Source organism: Pygoscelis adeliae, unplaced genomic scaffold, assembly GCF_000699105.1.
Source record: "Pygoscelis adeliae isolate BGI_AS28 unplaced genomic scaffold, ASM69910v1 Scaffold182, whole genome shotgun sequence".
Lineage (NCBI taxonomy): Eukaryota > Metazoa > Chordata > Aves > Sphenisciformes > Spheniscidae > Pygoscelis > Pygoscelis adeliae.
The window spans coordinates 175,654-193,057 of record NW_008824669.1 but is presented as its reverse complement, the minus strand read 5'-3'; the positions used below and the strand labels follow the sequence as shown (position 1 = coordinate 193,057).

General features: G+C 49.0%; 1 protein-coding gene across 4 annotated transcripts in view; it reads left to right on the top strand.

Annotated features, from left to right (window-relative positions):
- CTIF (CBP80/20-dependent translation initiation factor) overlaps positions 1 to 17,404 on the top strand; it is a 147,839-nt gene that overhangs the window by 18,635 nt on the left and 111,800 nt on the right. For all 4 annotated transcript variants that reach the window (XM_009322961.1, XM_009322959.1, XM_009322960.1 and 1 more), the window contains exons 2-3: positions 10,920 to 11,132; positions 14,738 to 14,821. In XM_009322961.1, coding sequence (XP_009321236.1) covers positions 10,920 to 11,132; positions 14,738 to 14,821 — 297 coding nt within the window. The remainder of the gene's footprint in view (positions 1 to 10,919; positions 11,133 to 14,737; positions 14,822 to 17,404) is intronic.

The window sequence follows — 17,404 nt, the reverse complement described above, 5'->3', positions numbered from 1 at the left end:
GTTGGGGTTGTTCAGCCTGGAGAAGAGAAGGCTCGGGGGAGACCTTATAGCAGCCTTCCAGTACTTAAAGGGGGCCTACAGGAGAGATGGGGAGGGACTCTTTATCAGGGAGTGTAGGTAACAGCTGGTAATGATAGGACGAGGGGTAATGATTTTAAACTGAAAGAGGGTAGATTTAGATTAGATATTAGGAAGAAATACTTTACTGTGAGGGTGGTGAGGCACTGGAACAGGTTGCCCGGAGAAGCTGTGGATGCCCCATCCCTGGAATTGCTCAAAGCCCAGTTGGACGGGGCTCTGAGCAACCTGGTCCAGCGGAAGGTGTCCCTGCCCACGGCAGGGGGGTTGGACTGATGGCCTTGAGAGGTCCCTTCCAACCCAAACCATTCTGTGATTCTGATTCCCGGGAGGAGAGGACCAGCTGGCTTCTCCTAGCATGAAAGCCGCCCCATCCCTCCCGCCTGGCAGCCCCAGCGTTTTGGCTGGTGGCCGAGGTATGTCCCCTGAATGCTGCTAAAAGCCGGCGTATGGATGCAAAAATGCTCTTTGCCAGCAAACTACAGGCATGGTTTAATAGGGATTAAGCACCCTCCACGCCTGCCCTGCTGCTGACCGGGGGATGCCGCTCCCGCCCCATCCCGCCCGACCCGCGGAATAGAATACTTTAGCGGGTGGACATCTCAACTTCTAGTTGGTTGTGTCTTTTAGGATTACAGGGCTTTTCACAGCCCAAGTGCCCATTATATTGCCTGGGTGCCTGAAAAGAAAAGATTTACTTTCTGATAATGGTTTCCCTTCAGTTATTTACAAAAGACGGTACGTGGCGGCCAGCACTGGCGTGCGAGCACGCGGTCGAAACGTGCGTTTGCAAAGTGTATGGATCAGCTGGTTATTATAATGCTTTTATTTAGGACGTGGGCTGTGCTCTCTGCCTGCAGAGCGCTGCCTGCGCGGGGAGTTTTGCACCCTGGCTGCTGCTTCCATGGGATCCAGGGCTCATCCCCCGGGATCGTGGAGGACCTGGGCAAAATACACGTGTTGGTTGCCTGAGGATTGCTACCCGCTGCGTGCATCGTAGGGGGGCACACGCATGTGCACGGTGTGCGTGTGCAAGCTCTCCTGGCAGGAGAACGTCCTTCGCTTATGTCTTCTAGTATAATTCCTGCAGCCGTCATGTCCTACCCAGCCAGCCGGTGCGATGCCGTTGCTCTCGAAGGAGAAACAGCGCAGCTCCAAAGAGGACGTCGTGGAGCACACCTGAAATTTGCATTTTTTGCTATTTCTTCAAATATTTTTATGGGCAACATTTCCTTTGGAAAGGTGAAAAATAACAAGGATAAGATGTAATGTGGGCTCTTGTTCCATTAGGTTTTAGAGGAATGTGAAAACGGATTATGTCTAACTTGAGTCACAGATTGTAGTATCAGCCGATGGATAAATAGGTTATAAAACTCGGGCTGTTCTTGATTCCAGGTGTTGGTGGTTGCGGGTTTTTTATGACCTGTTTCAGGTTTTATTTCTAGAAATGCTGATGTATTTCCATGTATCGAATTTGTATAAAAATGAGGGGACGGGGAGCGTGCCTTGCTGTTGTGCTGCAGCCAGAGTGATGCTCCAGCGGACCCCCTGCCCTGGCGTCCCACGTAGTGGAGCATCCCACTGCGGGGTGGGACCAACGTCCATCAGATGGGCCACAAGCCCACCTCCATTCGCCTCCTGAAGTTGAGACAGTGGTTTTATTAGCCGTGTGCTGGTTTTTCCTTTCTTTTTCTTGGCAACATCCATCACAAGCCAAAGGTAACGTCTTCCCCCCGGGGCAAGGAAGCCCATCTGGTGGGAAACCGCTCCAACCTCGTGCACAGATTTGACACACTAAAAGCCTTTGTGTTTCTAAAGGTGACGAGGCTTTGGTTTTATTTAAAAAGAAAAAAACAAATCCACCGCCGAACTGCAAACAATTCCTTATTGCAGTGAAGCAAGCTACATAATAAATTATTGTCTGGCTGGGAACAAGGGATTTCTGGCTTTCTGGTTATTTCTCTCTCTTCCTTGCTGGATCGCTGTGTCAAGGCAGCTGTTTTGGGTTGGATTCTGTGGGCTTTTGGACTTGGTTGTCTCCTGGCTCTCTCCTTCCCCCCTGCCCCCTCCCTTTTTTTAATGGCTCTGTTTCAATGCACTGTGGCGTTTGCCCGCTCTGTGGCATGCCAGGCTCGTGGATGGCACTGCAATGTGGCATTTGTTGGGTTCCTGTCCTGTCACTTGGGCTTTTCTGCATCACCAGGTACCAGAAACCAGACCTGAGACTGGAAGGGTGGGGAAATATATAAAATCCTCAGCCAGCCATGGTTGCATCAGTATCTGAAAAGCCCAAGGCTAGCTCCAGCAGCAGTCACTCGATGCAGTTTTCAAGGGTGTATACATTTTAATTAGAAAAGGGTCGGATCCAGGCTATAATAATTTACATTGCTGCGCTGGATCTTTTGGCATCTGGAAAGATACCGGCTTTGGAGCAGCAAATGCAAACCAGATATGTGGTGCTTCATCTGTGCTTGTGGAGACGCAGCAATACCTGGATGCGGGGAGTCGTGGTTCATCTCGATTGCTTTCATTTTCCATAGTAACTGTTCCTACGGTTTGCTGGGCGCGAATGCTGGCCGCCGGCAATAAAGATAAACTTCTCCTTTCATTCACCGAGATGCTCTCGCCGCTTTAGAAAGACACATTGCTAATTACTCGTTATTGGAAATGGGCTGGATTAGGAGAGAGAAAATACTGCTGCTGAAGGAGCTCGTTAAAAGGAGATGCTGGGAAGCGAGCCGGCTGCCCGCTGGCCACGGCCGTGCTGATAGGCAGGAGTTCAAACCCCAAACGCAGACGGTCAAAGGTCTTTGTGCCTCTACTGCTGCCAGAGCATTAGCTGGCAGGCGATTATTTGCAGAGTCAAAGCGTGCAGAGGGTTTCACCTGACCTGAAGGCGCTGATAAGAAGCAGATAAGTAGGAGAGTTGTCCTGCACCAGCTAGTCTGTGCGGTCAACGCGTTCCTCACCTCCCAGGTCTGTGGCTGAAGGGACCTCCTTCCCCGTGCACGTCAGCAGTGGCTTCGGAAAGGCCGGCTCGGAGAAGACAGTGGGCAGGCAGTGTGAGGGAGGTGATGATGGAGGGTTTGACCATGTGCTGTTCCTCTCTGCCCAGCCCCAGAGAGGGGCACCGAGCAGAGGAGGGTGTCATCTCCATGAGAGGTGATGTCCAACAGGTCTTTTCTCTAGGGAGCGGAGAGCAATGGGGTTTTGGAGGCTGGGAAAAGAGATGTGAAAATTGATGTTGGTTGCTCATGGGGCAGGACGTGGTGTCTGCTGTCTGGAGCTGGGCTGGAGTGTCTCCCTGAGTCTCGCTGGGGGGTCTCTTCAGTTCGGCTTTACCATCATCCCATGCAGGCACAGATAAATAAATCTGTGGGCTGCTGGGGTGCTTCTCGATGCATGTCACAGGTGTCTCGGAGCAGAAGGGACCTGCTGGATCACAGCAGTATTTAAATTTTATTTATTATACACTCCCCAGGGAGAGCAAACACGAGAGGGACGCTGGACGTCCTACCACAGAAGACTCTGGAAGGAGGTGGCTGCGTTGGTATGTGAAGAATTTGCACCGCAGCTGCCTTTTATAGGAAGCATCTCTTGTTCCTAGCAAAACCTGGGATGATAAATGGCAAGAAAAAGGCTTTCAGTGATCTGTCAGCGTAGCTCTGGAGCCCGTCACAGCCTGCCTCTCCGGCGGCTGGCCTGCGGTGGCATTTCTGGGGATTAAATCTTCGGCAGAGAGAGGCTGCTCTGCGTTCCTCCTGCCCTACGTTGGAATTGCAGAGGAACAAAGGATTGGCATGGGAACTTTTTCAGCGTTTAACTGGAGGATAAGTAAGGAAGAGACATGGGTTTTCCAACTGGGATGCCTTAAGTGAGTCATTTAAACCCATATCTAAACAGCTGAGGCCAGGTGGTCGGAAAGATGGGCTGGGCGCTTGCTATTTATCGGGATTTGGTGGCCATTGGACCTTTTGATAATTGAACGTTGATACAGGAGCCTAAATCTGGAGATGCCTGATGCTAAGCACTGCGTTAAGCAGTTCTGCCTGAACTGTGTATTTTAGAGATCTTTTCCAATCATCTTACCTAGTTGTTCGCATTAATTCCTGGCAATGTAGTTGTGGGGTAAATCCACTTCCAACTTTCGCTATTTGGGTGCATGTGATAGCGTGGTGCTCCTGGTTCTCTTGTCTTTGAAGGCCACAACCTTCAAAGAAACTTGTCGTGTGTGAGAAAGCATTTTAGGCTTTCAGCATCCATCCAATGGAAGCAATAAAAATTGGCAAAAGCAACCTCTTTATTTTGTTTTCTTTCTGATGCCTGACCAGGTTGGACCTTGGGTAGGAGCGAGGAGGCGTACAGTTGTTGGCTTAATGATAGGTTAGGATGTCGGTTTGTCTTGCTGAGTTGGAGCAAGAATTGTTTTAGGAAGCTCTCTTCATGAGCAGCAGTCTTGCTGACAAGGTTGTCATGTCAGCATGTTTTGGACCAAAAGACCCCACTGCTTACTTCAGGGAATGATGTTTGTATGGGGCTGGAGTCCCTGCTCCCTTGGGATGGCTGGGGCACAGGTGGGTCCCATCCCCAGGGAAGAGCTGTGGCTGCCCTGCGGTGTTGCCTCGGCACTGCTGGGCTGCTGCAGTCCAGGTTTTGGAGAAGCTTTGTCTTGGTGTGCTGGAGAGAGGACGGCTGGAGCATCTTCCCCGGGGGAGGAGGTACGTATGGGATCCTCTCACCCAGACTGCAGTGAGCCGATGGAAATGCATCGCTGTTCCTGCATGTCTGTCTGCTTCTCGTCATGGACTCGCCTTTTCTTACATCATTTTAGTTGCAAGTTCCCCTGTGCTGTTGCCTCCCACCCATCTTACCCAAAATGGGTTCCTTCTCCATTGCTGCTCTTCACCTATCAGACTCACCACTTGATTCCTCAAATTCAGCACCTTTGGGAGAAGGGAATGAACGTACAAACGTCATAAAAAATGCTTGTTCTTATTGAGTTTATTTGCTGATTAAGGGTAAAACTGTACAATTGCCATAAACTGTATAATCTTGCTAAAGCAAGAACCCCATTTAGATCAGTCTTTAAAATAACAGCTATTAATAATAATTATACATCACAGTAATGCTGATAATTGCTAAGTTATAATAAGCAGTTTGCACATCTATTGGCTATTTCTGCTGCCGATTCCATGTTTTATGGTCATAGTAATGAGCACGGCATGGGCTTCGTAGGAAAGGTTTGGAAGGAAATTTTCAGACCCCCCAAAACTTAAAGACTTTGTGCTTTGACAAAGTAGGGGGAGGAGGGGGGAACAGGAAAAAAATATAGATTTGAGGTTGATCTCTATTAATTATGATTAAGGAGCGTAACGGGGGTCTGGGAATCCTTGGTGGTAGGCAGTATGCCCACACAGATCCAAGGGGTCACCACTCCCTTGAAGAGCTCTCAAGAACATACGTTTGCTCAGTTTAGGAAGGCATCAACCGCTTTGATACTCAAATGTGGGAATCCTTGGTGGTAGGCAGTATGCCAACACAGATCCAAGGGGTCACCACTCCCTGAAGAGCTCTCAAGAACATATGTTTGCTCAGTTTGGGAAGGCATCAACCGCTTTGATGCTCAAATGTGAGTTTGGGTTTTTGTTTGAAAACCTCTTGTTTGTACATGTTTTGAGGGCGAGGCAAGATGGGAAGCCTGCTCCAGAGGTTTCCTGACACGTGGCACCAAACAAGAGCAGGAGACCGTCCAGCCCGCGCTGCCTTCCCAGCAGAGGGGGTTAATTTTGGAAAGCGAGAGAAGGTTTAGCATTAGTCAGACATCAGCGTGGAGATTAAACCTTTGTGGATGGACTTGAATCCGGTCTGAATCTAGGTGGCAGCTTCCCTTCCCAAGGTGCCCTCTGCCAAGGAAGAAGGTTCACTGTTTGAGCTCCAAAATCTGTCCCTCTTGAAGGGCCAGGCTGCTGGGACCAGGAACCAGCTTGCAGGACCCGGCAAATGGGCCTCTGTAAACCTGTGATTGTCTTGGGTTTGTTTTGTCAAGCACATTTTATGTACGCGCTTCTCACACTTGGTAAAATTAGGTAGAGCCCAGAAATCAATGGGTAACAGCTGAAAAAGCCCTGCCTTGAAAAAGCTTCTAGAGGATGGTGACTGAAACAACCCTCACCTGAGCGTTGAGACATCTCTGGGCAGGCTGGTGGAAGTGGGGAAGGCAGTTGCGTGATAACTGTGAGAGACTCATCTAAAATGGGAGGGACTGCTCAGAATGAAGTATGGGAAGTAGGCTGAGAGAGCAGAGGAGGCTTTCTTAAAGTGGTGAAGTGCTTGAACATCATCTCATGGAATCAAAAAGCCATTTAGGTTGGAGGAGACTTCAGGAGGTCTCTAGTCCAACCACTTGCCCAAAGCAGGGTCAGCATCAAGTTTGGATATCACCCCATTGTAGCGGATATTACCCTGTAGTGGGCAGACACGTGTGGTCCTAACCATGAACCCCGATATAGGAAGGGAGCGTGGTCAGAAGGGGAATTCAAAGGACAAATTCAGAAAACGCAGAGCTGGTCGCTACCAGGGAGTGCCAGGAGATGCCACGAAGTCAAGATGTTCCTCTGCTTGTTGAGCCTCTTTATTGATGCCCTGTGTTGGGTGACGGTGGCATATTGGCAGTGGCCCCAGCACAGCTGCCACACTGGGATGTCCACATCGGGCGGCCGGTCTCTGTGTCATTACGTGATTCACACTGACTTGGTGCAGACTAAGCATATAAAGATTACCGACCATGACTTGTTAGTCTTTTATCTTATTGTAAGGGTGAGATGTCAACCAACTCGCTGTCCATGCCTGGACATCTGCTCTAGGGATCTTTGTGTGCCATGATGATCCTGTCCCAGGTGTGTGTGATAACTCATCACCCTTAAACATAGGGGAGTTTTTTCCCTGCTGAATTCTGGTTTCCTTTAGAGAGAGGTGATGGTACTGCAAGGTGACTTGGTTTTAGAGTTTCCTACTAGAGACCCAGAAATCTCTCAGATACGTGGTTTGTGCTCGTTTGCTGGACTTGGTGACTTCTGACTAACCCGTTCCCTTTCAGTCCACCGTCTCTCCTGTTGCTAATCAGCAAAATGCTGCTTGGGCATGGGGTGAGCACCCCAAAAGTGGAGTCGTGTGTGTTAGCCCTTGCTCTGCTTCATGCTTTGTCATGGGTGTTCAAGGGGGAGCATCCCCGGGGCAGAGCCCAAGGCTTGATTTCCTCCAGTGCCACCTTCAAAATAAAATAGGCAAAACCCCTTTGGTTTTGTGTTGTGTGGCCCCAGGGGATGGAGGATACCTTCTGACTCTGCTTGTTCCATCCCAAGTGATGCCACCTGTATCAGCTGTGCCCTACCTCACGCGGTCACCTCCCCGCGCCGTCGTGCCCTCCAGGACTCACTGCAGCTACCTATTCTCCCAACTCTTTCTTTAACACTTTTTATTTAATAAATGGCGCTTTCCATTTGGTAATTGGCACTAATTAGGTAAAGGGGAGAAGCATGCCCTCTTCCAGGGCTCCATTCTCTCTGGGGCTCCTCTTTTTTTTCTTGTCTATTTTTTTTTTTTCTTTCTCCTTTTTAATACGCCACATGATTTTTGTTCAGGAGCTAATGTGTGATATTGATCTACATAATGAGCCTTTTTGACAGTCCGGGCACATTTGGGAATAATTCCTTGAGCAGATGAAATCCTTAGGCCAGAACTGCTCGTTCTCGGCAGTTTCCAAATGAAGCCACAATTGTTCAGAAGTGACAGATGAGAAATGGTTCAGGAGCTGGAAATTACACGAGCTGGGAACAGATTTTTTTTTTTTTTTCCCCTCCTTCCCTTCCGGATGGCATGTGACTCACTCCAAATTTGCTTGGTGATTTTATACTTGTCTCAAAACAGACTGTAAATACCAGTTCCCGGTGAAAGAGAGGGTGAGGGCTGAAGTCTTGGCGTCCTGCAATGTGGTGGGAGCTCCTGTGTCTTCTCCCTCCCAACCGCAGGGAAGGAGCGGTATGAGTCTTACCACGGGACAGTGGTCCAGAGCTTAATTCATGTGCAAACATGCCCAGCCCAGGCACAGGAGTTTATGGGTCCTTTTCTTTAAGGTGTGAGTGGCATTCAGCCGTGGAGAAATAGGAAGGAGGAGAGGGGTTGGTCCAAGCTCCCTCCGCAGTGGTTGGGTGGGGGACGATGGGGATGCTGAGCCCCCTCCCCATCACTCACCCCAGCTTCTCTGGGTGGGGGATGCGGAGCTTGGGGTGAACTCGGAGCCAGCACCTGACTGATGGCCAAAGAAGGGGTGTCAGCCCCCCAGAGCGGTCCCATCTCCCACAGCAGTGAGTCCCAGAGGTTTTATGTCACGTGTAAACCACTTAGTTTTGATGGCTTTTCTTGTCCTTCTTGCTGCTGTGGGTTCAGCCCATGTTTGCAAACCAGGTGGCTCCTGCTTGGGTCACTACCTTGAGGAGACCCCTCCCAGGAAATCCAGCGATGTGTGCTGAAGTGTGGGGTGTGAAGAGTGTTATCTGCAGGTGTTTGCAGCTGGAATGGTCCCCGCTGCCTGCTCTGTGCCCCCAGGCACCCCAGGCGTGGGCAGGGGAGAGGACCGTGTGAGAGGGTGGTTTGGGTGGTGGCAGACCCCTCCTCACCTCAGAGCAAACTGTACCTGTCCTTGCTCGTGTGACCAGATGTGTGGTCCTCATGGACTGGAAGCTCTTGTGTTGACCATGCGATGTGCAGCCACTCTTAGATGTACGAGCTGTGGCTCCTTGCTCCAGCCTGGGCTTTGGGAGTCTGGTAAACCTAAGTCTTGTTTGAAGAAGCATCCATGGCCACTTTCATCAGGATGAAGGTCTCCTGGTGCTGTTTCCATCTCAGGAGACCACAGGAGGACCTCTCCGTGCCTTTTGCTTGCCTGTGGAGTGTACCTTTCATTTCTGACCCTGGCGATGGTGTGGTTTGTGGAGCTGCCCTGTTCTCTGCCAGAGCAGGTGGTGTTTCAGTGACATTCAGATGTCCTGTCTGTTGCTGGAAAACAACGTTGGCCAACTTTCAAAGGAGTGCGTTATCTGGGATGGATGCACTGGGTAGGTGCACACAGTGATCACAGGAGCATCCACCTGAACGTCATTAGAGCTGCCCTTACTAGCAATGCTGCATTTGAGGTGTCATCAGCTTTTCTTCATTAGGTGCACATCTTCAGATGATCTGGATGTCAGCTGTTGACATCCTTACGTGTTCACTCCCTGGTTAAGGGACAACTGCAGGATTTGCTGAGGTTTTTAATTCAGTATATGGATCAGAGGAGGTGAAAGTGGTTTGAGTACAGTCTCTTGCATCGGTTGAAGAGGTGTTTGTGGGGTGGTGTATCCATTCTTTTGCGTTGGCTTTGGAAAGGGGCTGGGGATGTAGAAGGATCTGGCTTTGTTTTACAGCAGAACACTTAATTCCTTGGTGATCTGTGCCCTAAACAAGACTATCCTAATAGGGTTTGCAACGTAAGCCCCTGGATAATGGCTTCTTATTCTGCTAGCTATAATCTACATATACATATTTAGGAGATGGCTGTGCTGCTGGAGCAGAAACTGGAGGGAGGGATAACCCAGGCTGTTGGGACGCTTGGGTAGCTGAATCGAGCCTTAAAGCCAATGACTTAATTTGTATATACATCTGTGTGCATTTGCACAGCCTTCTCTTTCTCCTCTGCATTTTGACTTTAACCAGTAAGAAGATGTTAAAAACCTACATACAGAACATTTAGTGTTTCAGGCTACCATCTCTGAAGGTTTGTGTCTTGGCTGGGCTATCTGCAGATTTCCCAGAGTCAGTTTGCATCCTGAGGATGCTTTATCTTAAAAGCATCATAAAGCCCCTATGTCTTCTATAGAGCTGGTTCTCCTGCAGAGCTCACGCTAGGTAGCTGGTGAGGTGGGCAAGGGTTTTATCCCCCTGGAAACACTGGACCCTCGGAGCCAGGAAAGGACCTCTTCATGTTGCTCCAACCAGCAAAACCATGGATCCATGGCGCTTGGGGGTCTGGCAGAGCAGGACTGGGTTTGGGAGAAGAAGCACCCATGTCTGGTCAAGATGAACGTGGGCTTGTGCCTCCATGGCGGTGTTACCTTTGCTGAGGCAGGGGCTCGGGACTGTGCTGGCTCGGAGCTCAGCCGGAGGGATAGCATCGTTTCTTCTGTGGTTGCCAGACAACTGGTTGATGCAAAACATGCTTTGTTGTTTTGCAGGGTTTTTCCCTTTTTTTTGCTCTTTCTAATCCATTTTTAACAAGGAGAGGCCTTAAAAATAGATTCTGGTGTGATCTCTGTTTCACCTCCATGTGCAAACCTCCTCGCTGGACCATTTACAGTCGTGCTGTTGACTCAGCATCATTTACTGCTGCCGTCCTAGAGAAGCTTTTCAATTATCATCCTCTTCCTCACACCCCTGTCCATCATCCCCAGCTTATCACCCTTATCCAGCACAGCTAATGCTGTGGGCTTTTTAAATTAAGGTTTTTAATTCTGTTTTTCTCTTGTGCACGTGTCTGGAGGTTTTCAGTAGTTTGGGTTTTAAGAAGGAGGATAAGCAAAATGTCCGTTGTTGTCCTTAGATGTAGGAATGTTACAGAAATGGGACTTTTTTTGTTTGTGCACACATGGGAACTCTAAATGTGACCACCTAGGATTATTATAAATGTTATTGAATGTACAGCAAAAGTATCCTGCCTGTGGTAACTGATAGGCTTTGGCTGCTGGTTTCTAACCTTTTTATAATTACTGGGAAATAATTTCTTGCCTTTTTTTATTTCTTTTTCTCAGGCCCCCCCCGTTCTCGGCATCTCTCCTGAAGGGATGGAGAACTCGTCGGTGGCATCGGCCTCCTCGGAGGCGGGGAGCAGCCGCTCTCAGGAGATCGAGGAGCTGGAGCGTTTCATCGACAGCTACGTCCTAGAGTACCAGGTCCAGGGGCTGCTGACAGATAAAACGGAAGGGGATGGCGAGAGCGAGAAGACGCAGTCCCACATCTCGCAGGTGGGCGAAGGGCACAGCGTGGGGTGGGAGAGGGGCTGGGGGACGCCGGTGGCTTGTCGCCTGGGTTGGGGATGCACATCCAGCTGAAGCAGCTTTTTGAGCATTGGGGTATAAAGCAGGACATAATAAAAGACTGGATTTGGGGCAGCTTGCTTTTTCAGCCAGATATGCAGTCTCCAACCAGCTGGTAGAGGTCTTCTGCCAACTGGGTTTTGTTTTTCCGTGGTCTCAAGGTGCATGCCCTGAGGCCGAGGTGATTCTCCTTCTCTATTCCCAGACACCTGGAGTACTGCTCCAACTCTGGGGTCCCCATTCAAGAAAGACATGGACCTGTTGGAGCGGGTCCAGAGGAGGCCGTGGGAATGGTCAGAGGGCTGGAGCACCTCTCCTGTGAGGACAGGCTGAGAGAGTTGGGGTTGTCCAGCCTGGAGAAGAGAAGGCTCCAGGGATACCAGGGGCTTCTAAGAAAGACTAAGACTTTTTACCAAGGCCTGGAGCAATAGGACAAGGGGCAATGGTTTTAAACTGAAAAAGAGTAGATTTAGATTGGACATGAGGAAGAAATTCTTTACTGTGAGGGTGGTGAGACGCTGGATCAAGTTGCCCAAAGAAATTGTGGCTGCCCCATCCCTGGAAGTGTTCCAAGGCCAGGTTGGATGGGGCTTTGAGCAACCTGGTCTAGTGGAAGGTGTCCCTGCCCACGGCAGGGGGGTTGGAACTAGATGATCTTTAAGGTCTCTTCCAACTCAAACCATTCTGTGATTCTATATATGAAGGATCCCATCCTTATCTGATATCAGCAGTGTTTATCTGATTTATCTGAGCTGTGCAGGTTTGCTGGAGCTGAGGATCTGATCCAGAGCTTTGGACCCTTTATACATGAGCTTGGTGTAAAGAAATTACCAATCAAAGGAACCTTTTTAAGAACAGGTTTTGCTGAAGAGGTCTTTTACAATTTGAGGATCAAAGCTGTTAGAAGTGGGAGAAAATAAACTTAAAAATTAAGTGATCCAAAGTACTTTGTAGTGCATTTTTTTAACCTAAGGCTAGAAAATGGCAGTGCTTGAAGTGACACTTTGGAGGGGCTTCAGGTCAAACAGGCAAGCGCTGCTTTGTTTAACGTGTCGCGTTTAGAAATACTATTGAATTAGAAATAAATTAATAGTCAAAGTTTTACAACCACTTGCACCCTGTCCACACCTCTGCCCGTCTTCAGGACAAAAGCTGCTAATTCTCGTGGCAGCCCATGTACAATTTTTGCATTAAGATCCTTGGTTGCCACAACCAAAACCATCTTCCATTTGTGGAAACAGGATTTTAACTTCCCTCCGTCGCCTACCCTGAAAGTAGGAGCTGCTGGGCTTTTTATGACAATGCTAGGGATGCTGCCTTTAAAGGTGGTCAGGTTTTATTTTAAAAGAAAAAGGAGTAATAATGAAAGACCTGAAGATTGAACACTTTAATTAGACCCCTTTTAGTGGCATCTCAAATTAAGCAGCTAAATGTGGTTGTACCCCAGACCATTGGTGTCTACGTGGAATTAGGATTTCTGTGTGAAACTCCAGCAAAATGCAGTATTTCGTATTTTTAGGGCTGTATATGGGACGAGAAGTGAGGAATGGCTTTTACATAGGTCACCTGCTTTTATCGAGCCATGTCTTAAGGGATGCGTTAGGAAGGAATTATCTGTTGTCTCGCAAAGATATTCATTTTCCCACCTCGTGCCCCAAATTTGTGTAAGAAATAGCCAGGAATTTTTCTTTCTGGTTTTCTTTTCCTGGTCACTTCTTATCAAAGCAAGGAATAAGCACTCACATATCCTGCAGCTTGCTGGAGTAACCTTGGTGGAAGCCAGCCTGACTGAAGGTGACATGTTCCCTCTTAATGAGAGCTGGAGGAAAACAGCTGAGTTTATGGTGAAGGCACTGGACTGAGACCAAGAAAATTGTTTTCAACTGCAAGGTTCTGCCGACAACTTAATCTTTAACTTTGGGCAAGTTACTTAATCTCTCTGCGGTTCATTTCCTTGCGGCTGTAATAATGTTTTCCCTGCCTGAGAGAGGATAAATCCACTCACCCATGTGTGTGAGATGCTCGGATGGTACCACATCCCTGCATAAGTGTTCTCCGTGCCGGGGGAAGGAAGGAAAGGCACGTTGTGTGCTCCTCCATCTTCCATGCCACTCACAGGGGAGCTGAGTTCATCTCCAGTCTAGAGAATCCCAGAGTGTGGACATTTCCATCAGGGGGGTGTCTCCTGCCTTGCTCCCACCAGAAGAAAAGAAAGTCAGAGAGAAAATGCAATTTTCTTTCGGCTGTGGACATAATAATGGCTGAGCTGGACCTTGAGAGAGCTTTCCAGGCATGTGATTGCACTCAAAATCGTTAAAGGAGATATGCATAGGTCTAGCAGAAGGCTCTCAAGCATGATAGCATCATGAGCTTCTCCAGGTAGGTCAGCAGAGGTGGCAGGAGAGCAATGGAGAGCATTAAAGAGCTCATTAAAGGTGAGGCTGATGTTTCCCATCTGATTGAGCTAGCATGGGCTCTCCGATGAGGGCAGAGCTGTGCAGGGATGGTGAGCAGGTCTAGTGGTGGCTCTTCCTCTTATTTGTGGGCTGATCCGTACTTGTCAAGAAGCTCTCAGGTAGTTGCTGTTTGTACAGAATTGAATTTTCATTTTTCTTGACACATCAGCCTTGGTGATGGCATCCAAGCGGTGAGTGTCTCTGGCGCAGCCAAGTGCTTCCCAGGATGAAAGACCTCAGAAATGGAACTGGTCACCAAGGTTCAGTATCAGCTTGGGGGGGGGGCAACAAAATGACTTCAGGATTAAGCAGCATCTCTTACGTTTGTTTACTTGATATTGCCACACACACCCCTCGTGTGATGCAACCCTTCATTTCTTTGTGAGGGGGAGAAACCCCAAATGACCCCAAATTGAATTATTTTGGTGGAGGCACCTTGCTGTAAAACCCTGGGGGAAACAGCAGGTCCTATTTCAGAGCTGCTCGCCTCTGCCATGGGCTGTGCTGTCCTGCTGAGCTCCCACTATGGCTGGGAAGTCCCCCGATGCCCATGTCCTTCACCACGGGGCGAAGCTGGTGTGACAGCGGGGCTGCAGCATACAGCAGTGGCCAAACCTGCAGCTTTGAGCTCTGTCTTCTGTTTTGCTCAAAATAGAACCACAGGTTTTTGGCAGCTCAGGCCTCATAGCTCTCCCTGAAGTGAACAGAGTTGGGAAAAGCAGAAAATTCCCAACTTTCCATGGAAGACTCCATGGAAAAGAGTAATCAAGTCAAGCTGCCCTGGTGTGTACCACACGCCTGAGATACCAAACAGCTCTGGAGTCTGCAAGGAAATAGTGGGGATGGATTTTATTGCAAAGCATTGTTTCAGGTGCCTTCCTGCAATTGTTCCTGCATCTTCCCTCTGCTCACCATTGGCAGGTGGAGCATTTGCAAGCCAAAGCCTTTGGGGATCATCCTCACATACAGTGATGCCCGCAGCCGGACGGTGTTTGCTGTGTGCTGTGGACTGACACAGCAGTTTTCCCCGGCCCAGCTATTTTTTTTACACAATCCCTTTTTTTATCCCTTTTACAGTGGACAGCGGATTGTAGCGAGCAGCTTGATGGCAGCTGTTCCCCATCCCGAGGGAAGGGCTCGTCGTCTCACGAACACAATCAGGTAGGGGTTGTGTTTAGCTCTTCCTCACCAAACCTTCGCTTTTGTTCTTGTGCTGCCTCATCTGGCAGTGTGAAGCCTGCCCGTGCTGCCAGCTTTCCCTCTCCTGTGGAAGGAGAGACGTGTCCCTCTGCTCGGCGTCCGAAAGCTCGCTCCCACCGAAACTATGGGAGATGGGCGACATCCCGATGTGCAGATGGATGCTTTGACCAGGAGCTTATTGCTCTGTGATAAAGGGGAAAAAATACTGAGTGTCCCGTTTGTTCCTGAAGAGCTTCTTATGGCCACCTGTGCGAGGGGCCTATTTGGAGCATCAAAGCTGACTTGGAAGTATGAGAGGTAGCTGGGATGAGGGATCTTTGTGTAGCTGTGCTTCTTGGTTATGTGCTGCAGCACAAGGATGGTGTTGCAGGGAAGAGGATAAAATAGCTGAGAGGGGTGAACTGGGAGAAGAAGCAAAATTGCACGTGCTGAGGGCCTGTGTTGGGTTTGCAGTGACGGAAGCCAGGTGTGAGTCGGTTTTGGCGGTTGTACGTGGTGTGAACATCAGTGAAGAGTATTTACCAAGTGCTGCTGGCATCGCTGGAGGTGGCTTTCTCTCCTCCATGTGAGCACCGGTGTGGGAGAGGGTTGGGTAGGGTGGCGGCATGGGTTTGACCGTTGGCACGTGGTTGAGGAGCTGCTGTGCCGCCATGAGACCATCAACCCTCTAAGAGCAGCGTTCGCCCGAGGAGATAGGAGACCGAGCGGGCTGCAGGAAAGGGTGAAGCGGTGTTTGCAGTTGCTGTGGCTGATGGATGTGCCACCTGGAGAAGGGGCTTCAGGCCGGTGGTTTTGGTGCTCTTGCCCTGCTTGATGTCCTCCAGGCTTTAGTCCCACGTGTGGGATCTGTGAGAAGAAGCCTGTGAGCCCCTTGCAGGGCGGTACAAGAGGATGTTCTGGTCTAAGCAGTGCGTATTGCAGCTCCCCCATCCCGTTTTGGGCACGGCTTCTTCCCACGCAGGGCTCTGCTGGAAGCTGCTCAGCTGCGGGATGGGGGCTCACGTGTCCCCTTCCTGCCGTGTGCCTGGATGCAAGGATGCTGAGAGCATCTGTACAAACACCTGCACACAACAAAGACAAGATCTTGTTGTGTAGGAAGGTGCACGCCGTACGGACACACTGCTTCAGATGAGCCTCTGAAGGTGCCAGATGGAATTGTGGATTTAATCTATTATAGCTTTGATCTGCTCCAAAATATTCGGCAGCAAAACCCTCGTCCGGGCTCCCTCCCAGCATTGCAGCTGGCTGCTTGAAATTCCTGGTTGGCCGTTTCCACTGAGCCTCCTTGGGTTGCTCGGGGTGTTAGGAGGACCAGGTGTTTTCCCCGGGGAAGAAGGTCCCTGGCTCTTTACCCAAGGGCTCAGCTGACGTGCCGGTCTCTGGCGGGTACCACAGGAGGATGCGGGAGTCACACGAGTGATGCTTTCCTGACTCCAATCCGCACAGCCCTGACATCTTCCGTCTACCTTGTGCCGTGCTCGCTTTTCTTTCAACTTGTGGGTTTCTTATTGTGGGGGTTTTTTTTTTCCTGGGCATTAAACCTATTTGATCTCCTCCAGAACAGAGTTTGTTTTCTATAGACAAATAACATTCACTGATGCCCAAGCTGTTTTCCCTGTGCTTGGGCTCTCTCCCAGCCTGCAGCGGAGCTAATAATTATCTCTCTCCGTGTTGGGCTTCCTTTAACAGCCAGTAACAAATTTTCCTTGGCACCAAAGAGGAGCTGCAAGCTATTGTTCTTCTGCCCAGGCAAGCGTTTCTCTTGCTGTTACTGATATACGAGTGAAACGCTGCTGGTGAGGACTAGGTTCAGTTTATTACTGTTTCTGGCTGTTTTTTTTTCACTAGTAGCTTTAAACATGAAAAAAAGAAAATTCATTAATAAGGTGTTTGTCTTGAATGTAAATTATCAATCACTCTTCAAACCTGCTAAGGAAAAAGCTGGCTAATTATTTCCCAAAGGATGTTAAGGGTTTTTTTGTTGCAATTTTTTATGGATTTTGAGGGTTTTATTTGGAAAATTGAATTCCTGTTTTTCCTATTTTGTTTCCAGCTGAGATTTCTGCATTGCCGGTTGTGCAATACGCACCAGTCTTAGTTGAAAAATACTTGGATGTGAGATTTCTGCTGGCTTCAGCTACTGGAAAAATGTGGGTTATGTATCAGTGGCCATGATATGCCTCACACAGTTCTAACCTGATGATCAGAAAGGGCATTTATACGGAAATTCAGGTTCGTCCTGGAAATACATTCAGCATCTGGTTCCTTTTCTGCGAAGGCAGAGTAGTCCAGGGCCACATTTTCAAAGTAATTGGCTTCCTAAAGGTTATAGGGGACCCCAGAGTGAAGCTGACTCTCCCATGCCTGAAAATCCCCCTCTGCATCCCTAAGTACCTGATACCTTTGAAATTCTTGTCTCTAGGATCCAGCAAGGTTAAGGCAAATAAAAGAAAGATTTTTTTTTTTGTGTATAGGTGTATTATCTATTTATATAGACATTTATATATAATATGTGTGTATATAAGCATCCACAGGATTTTGTAT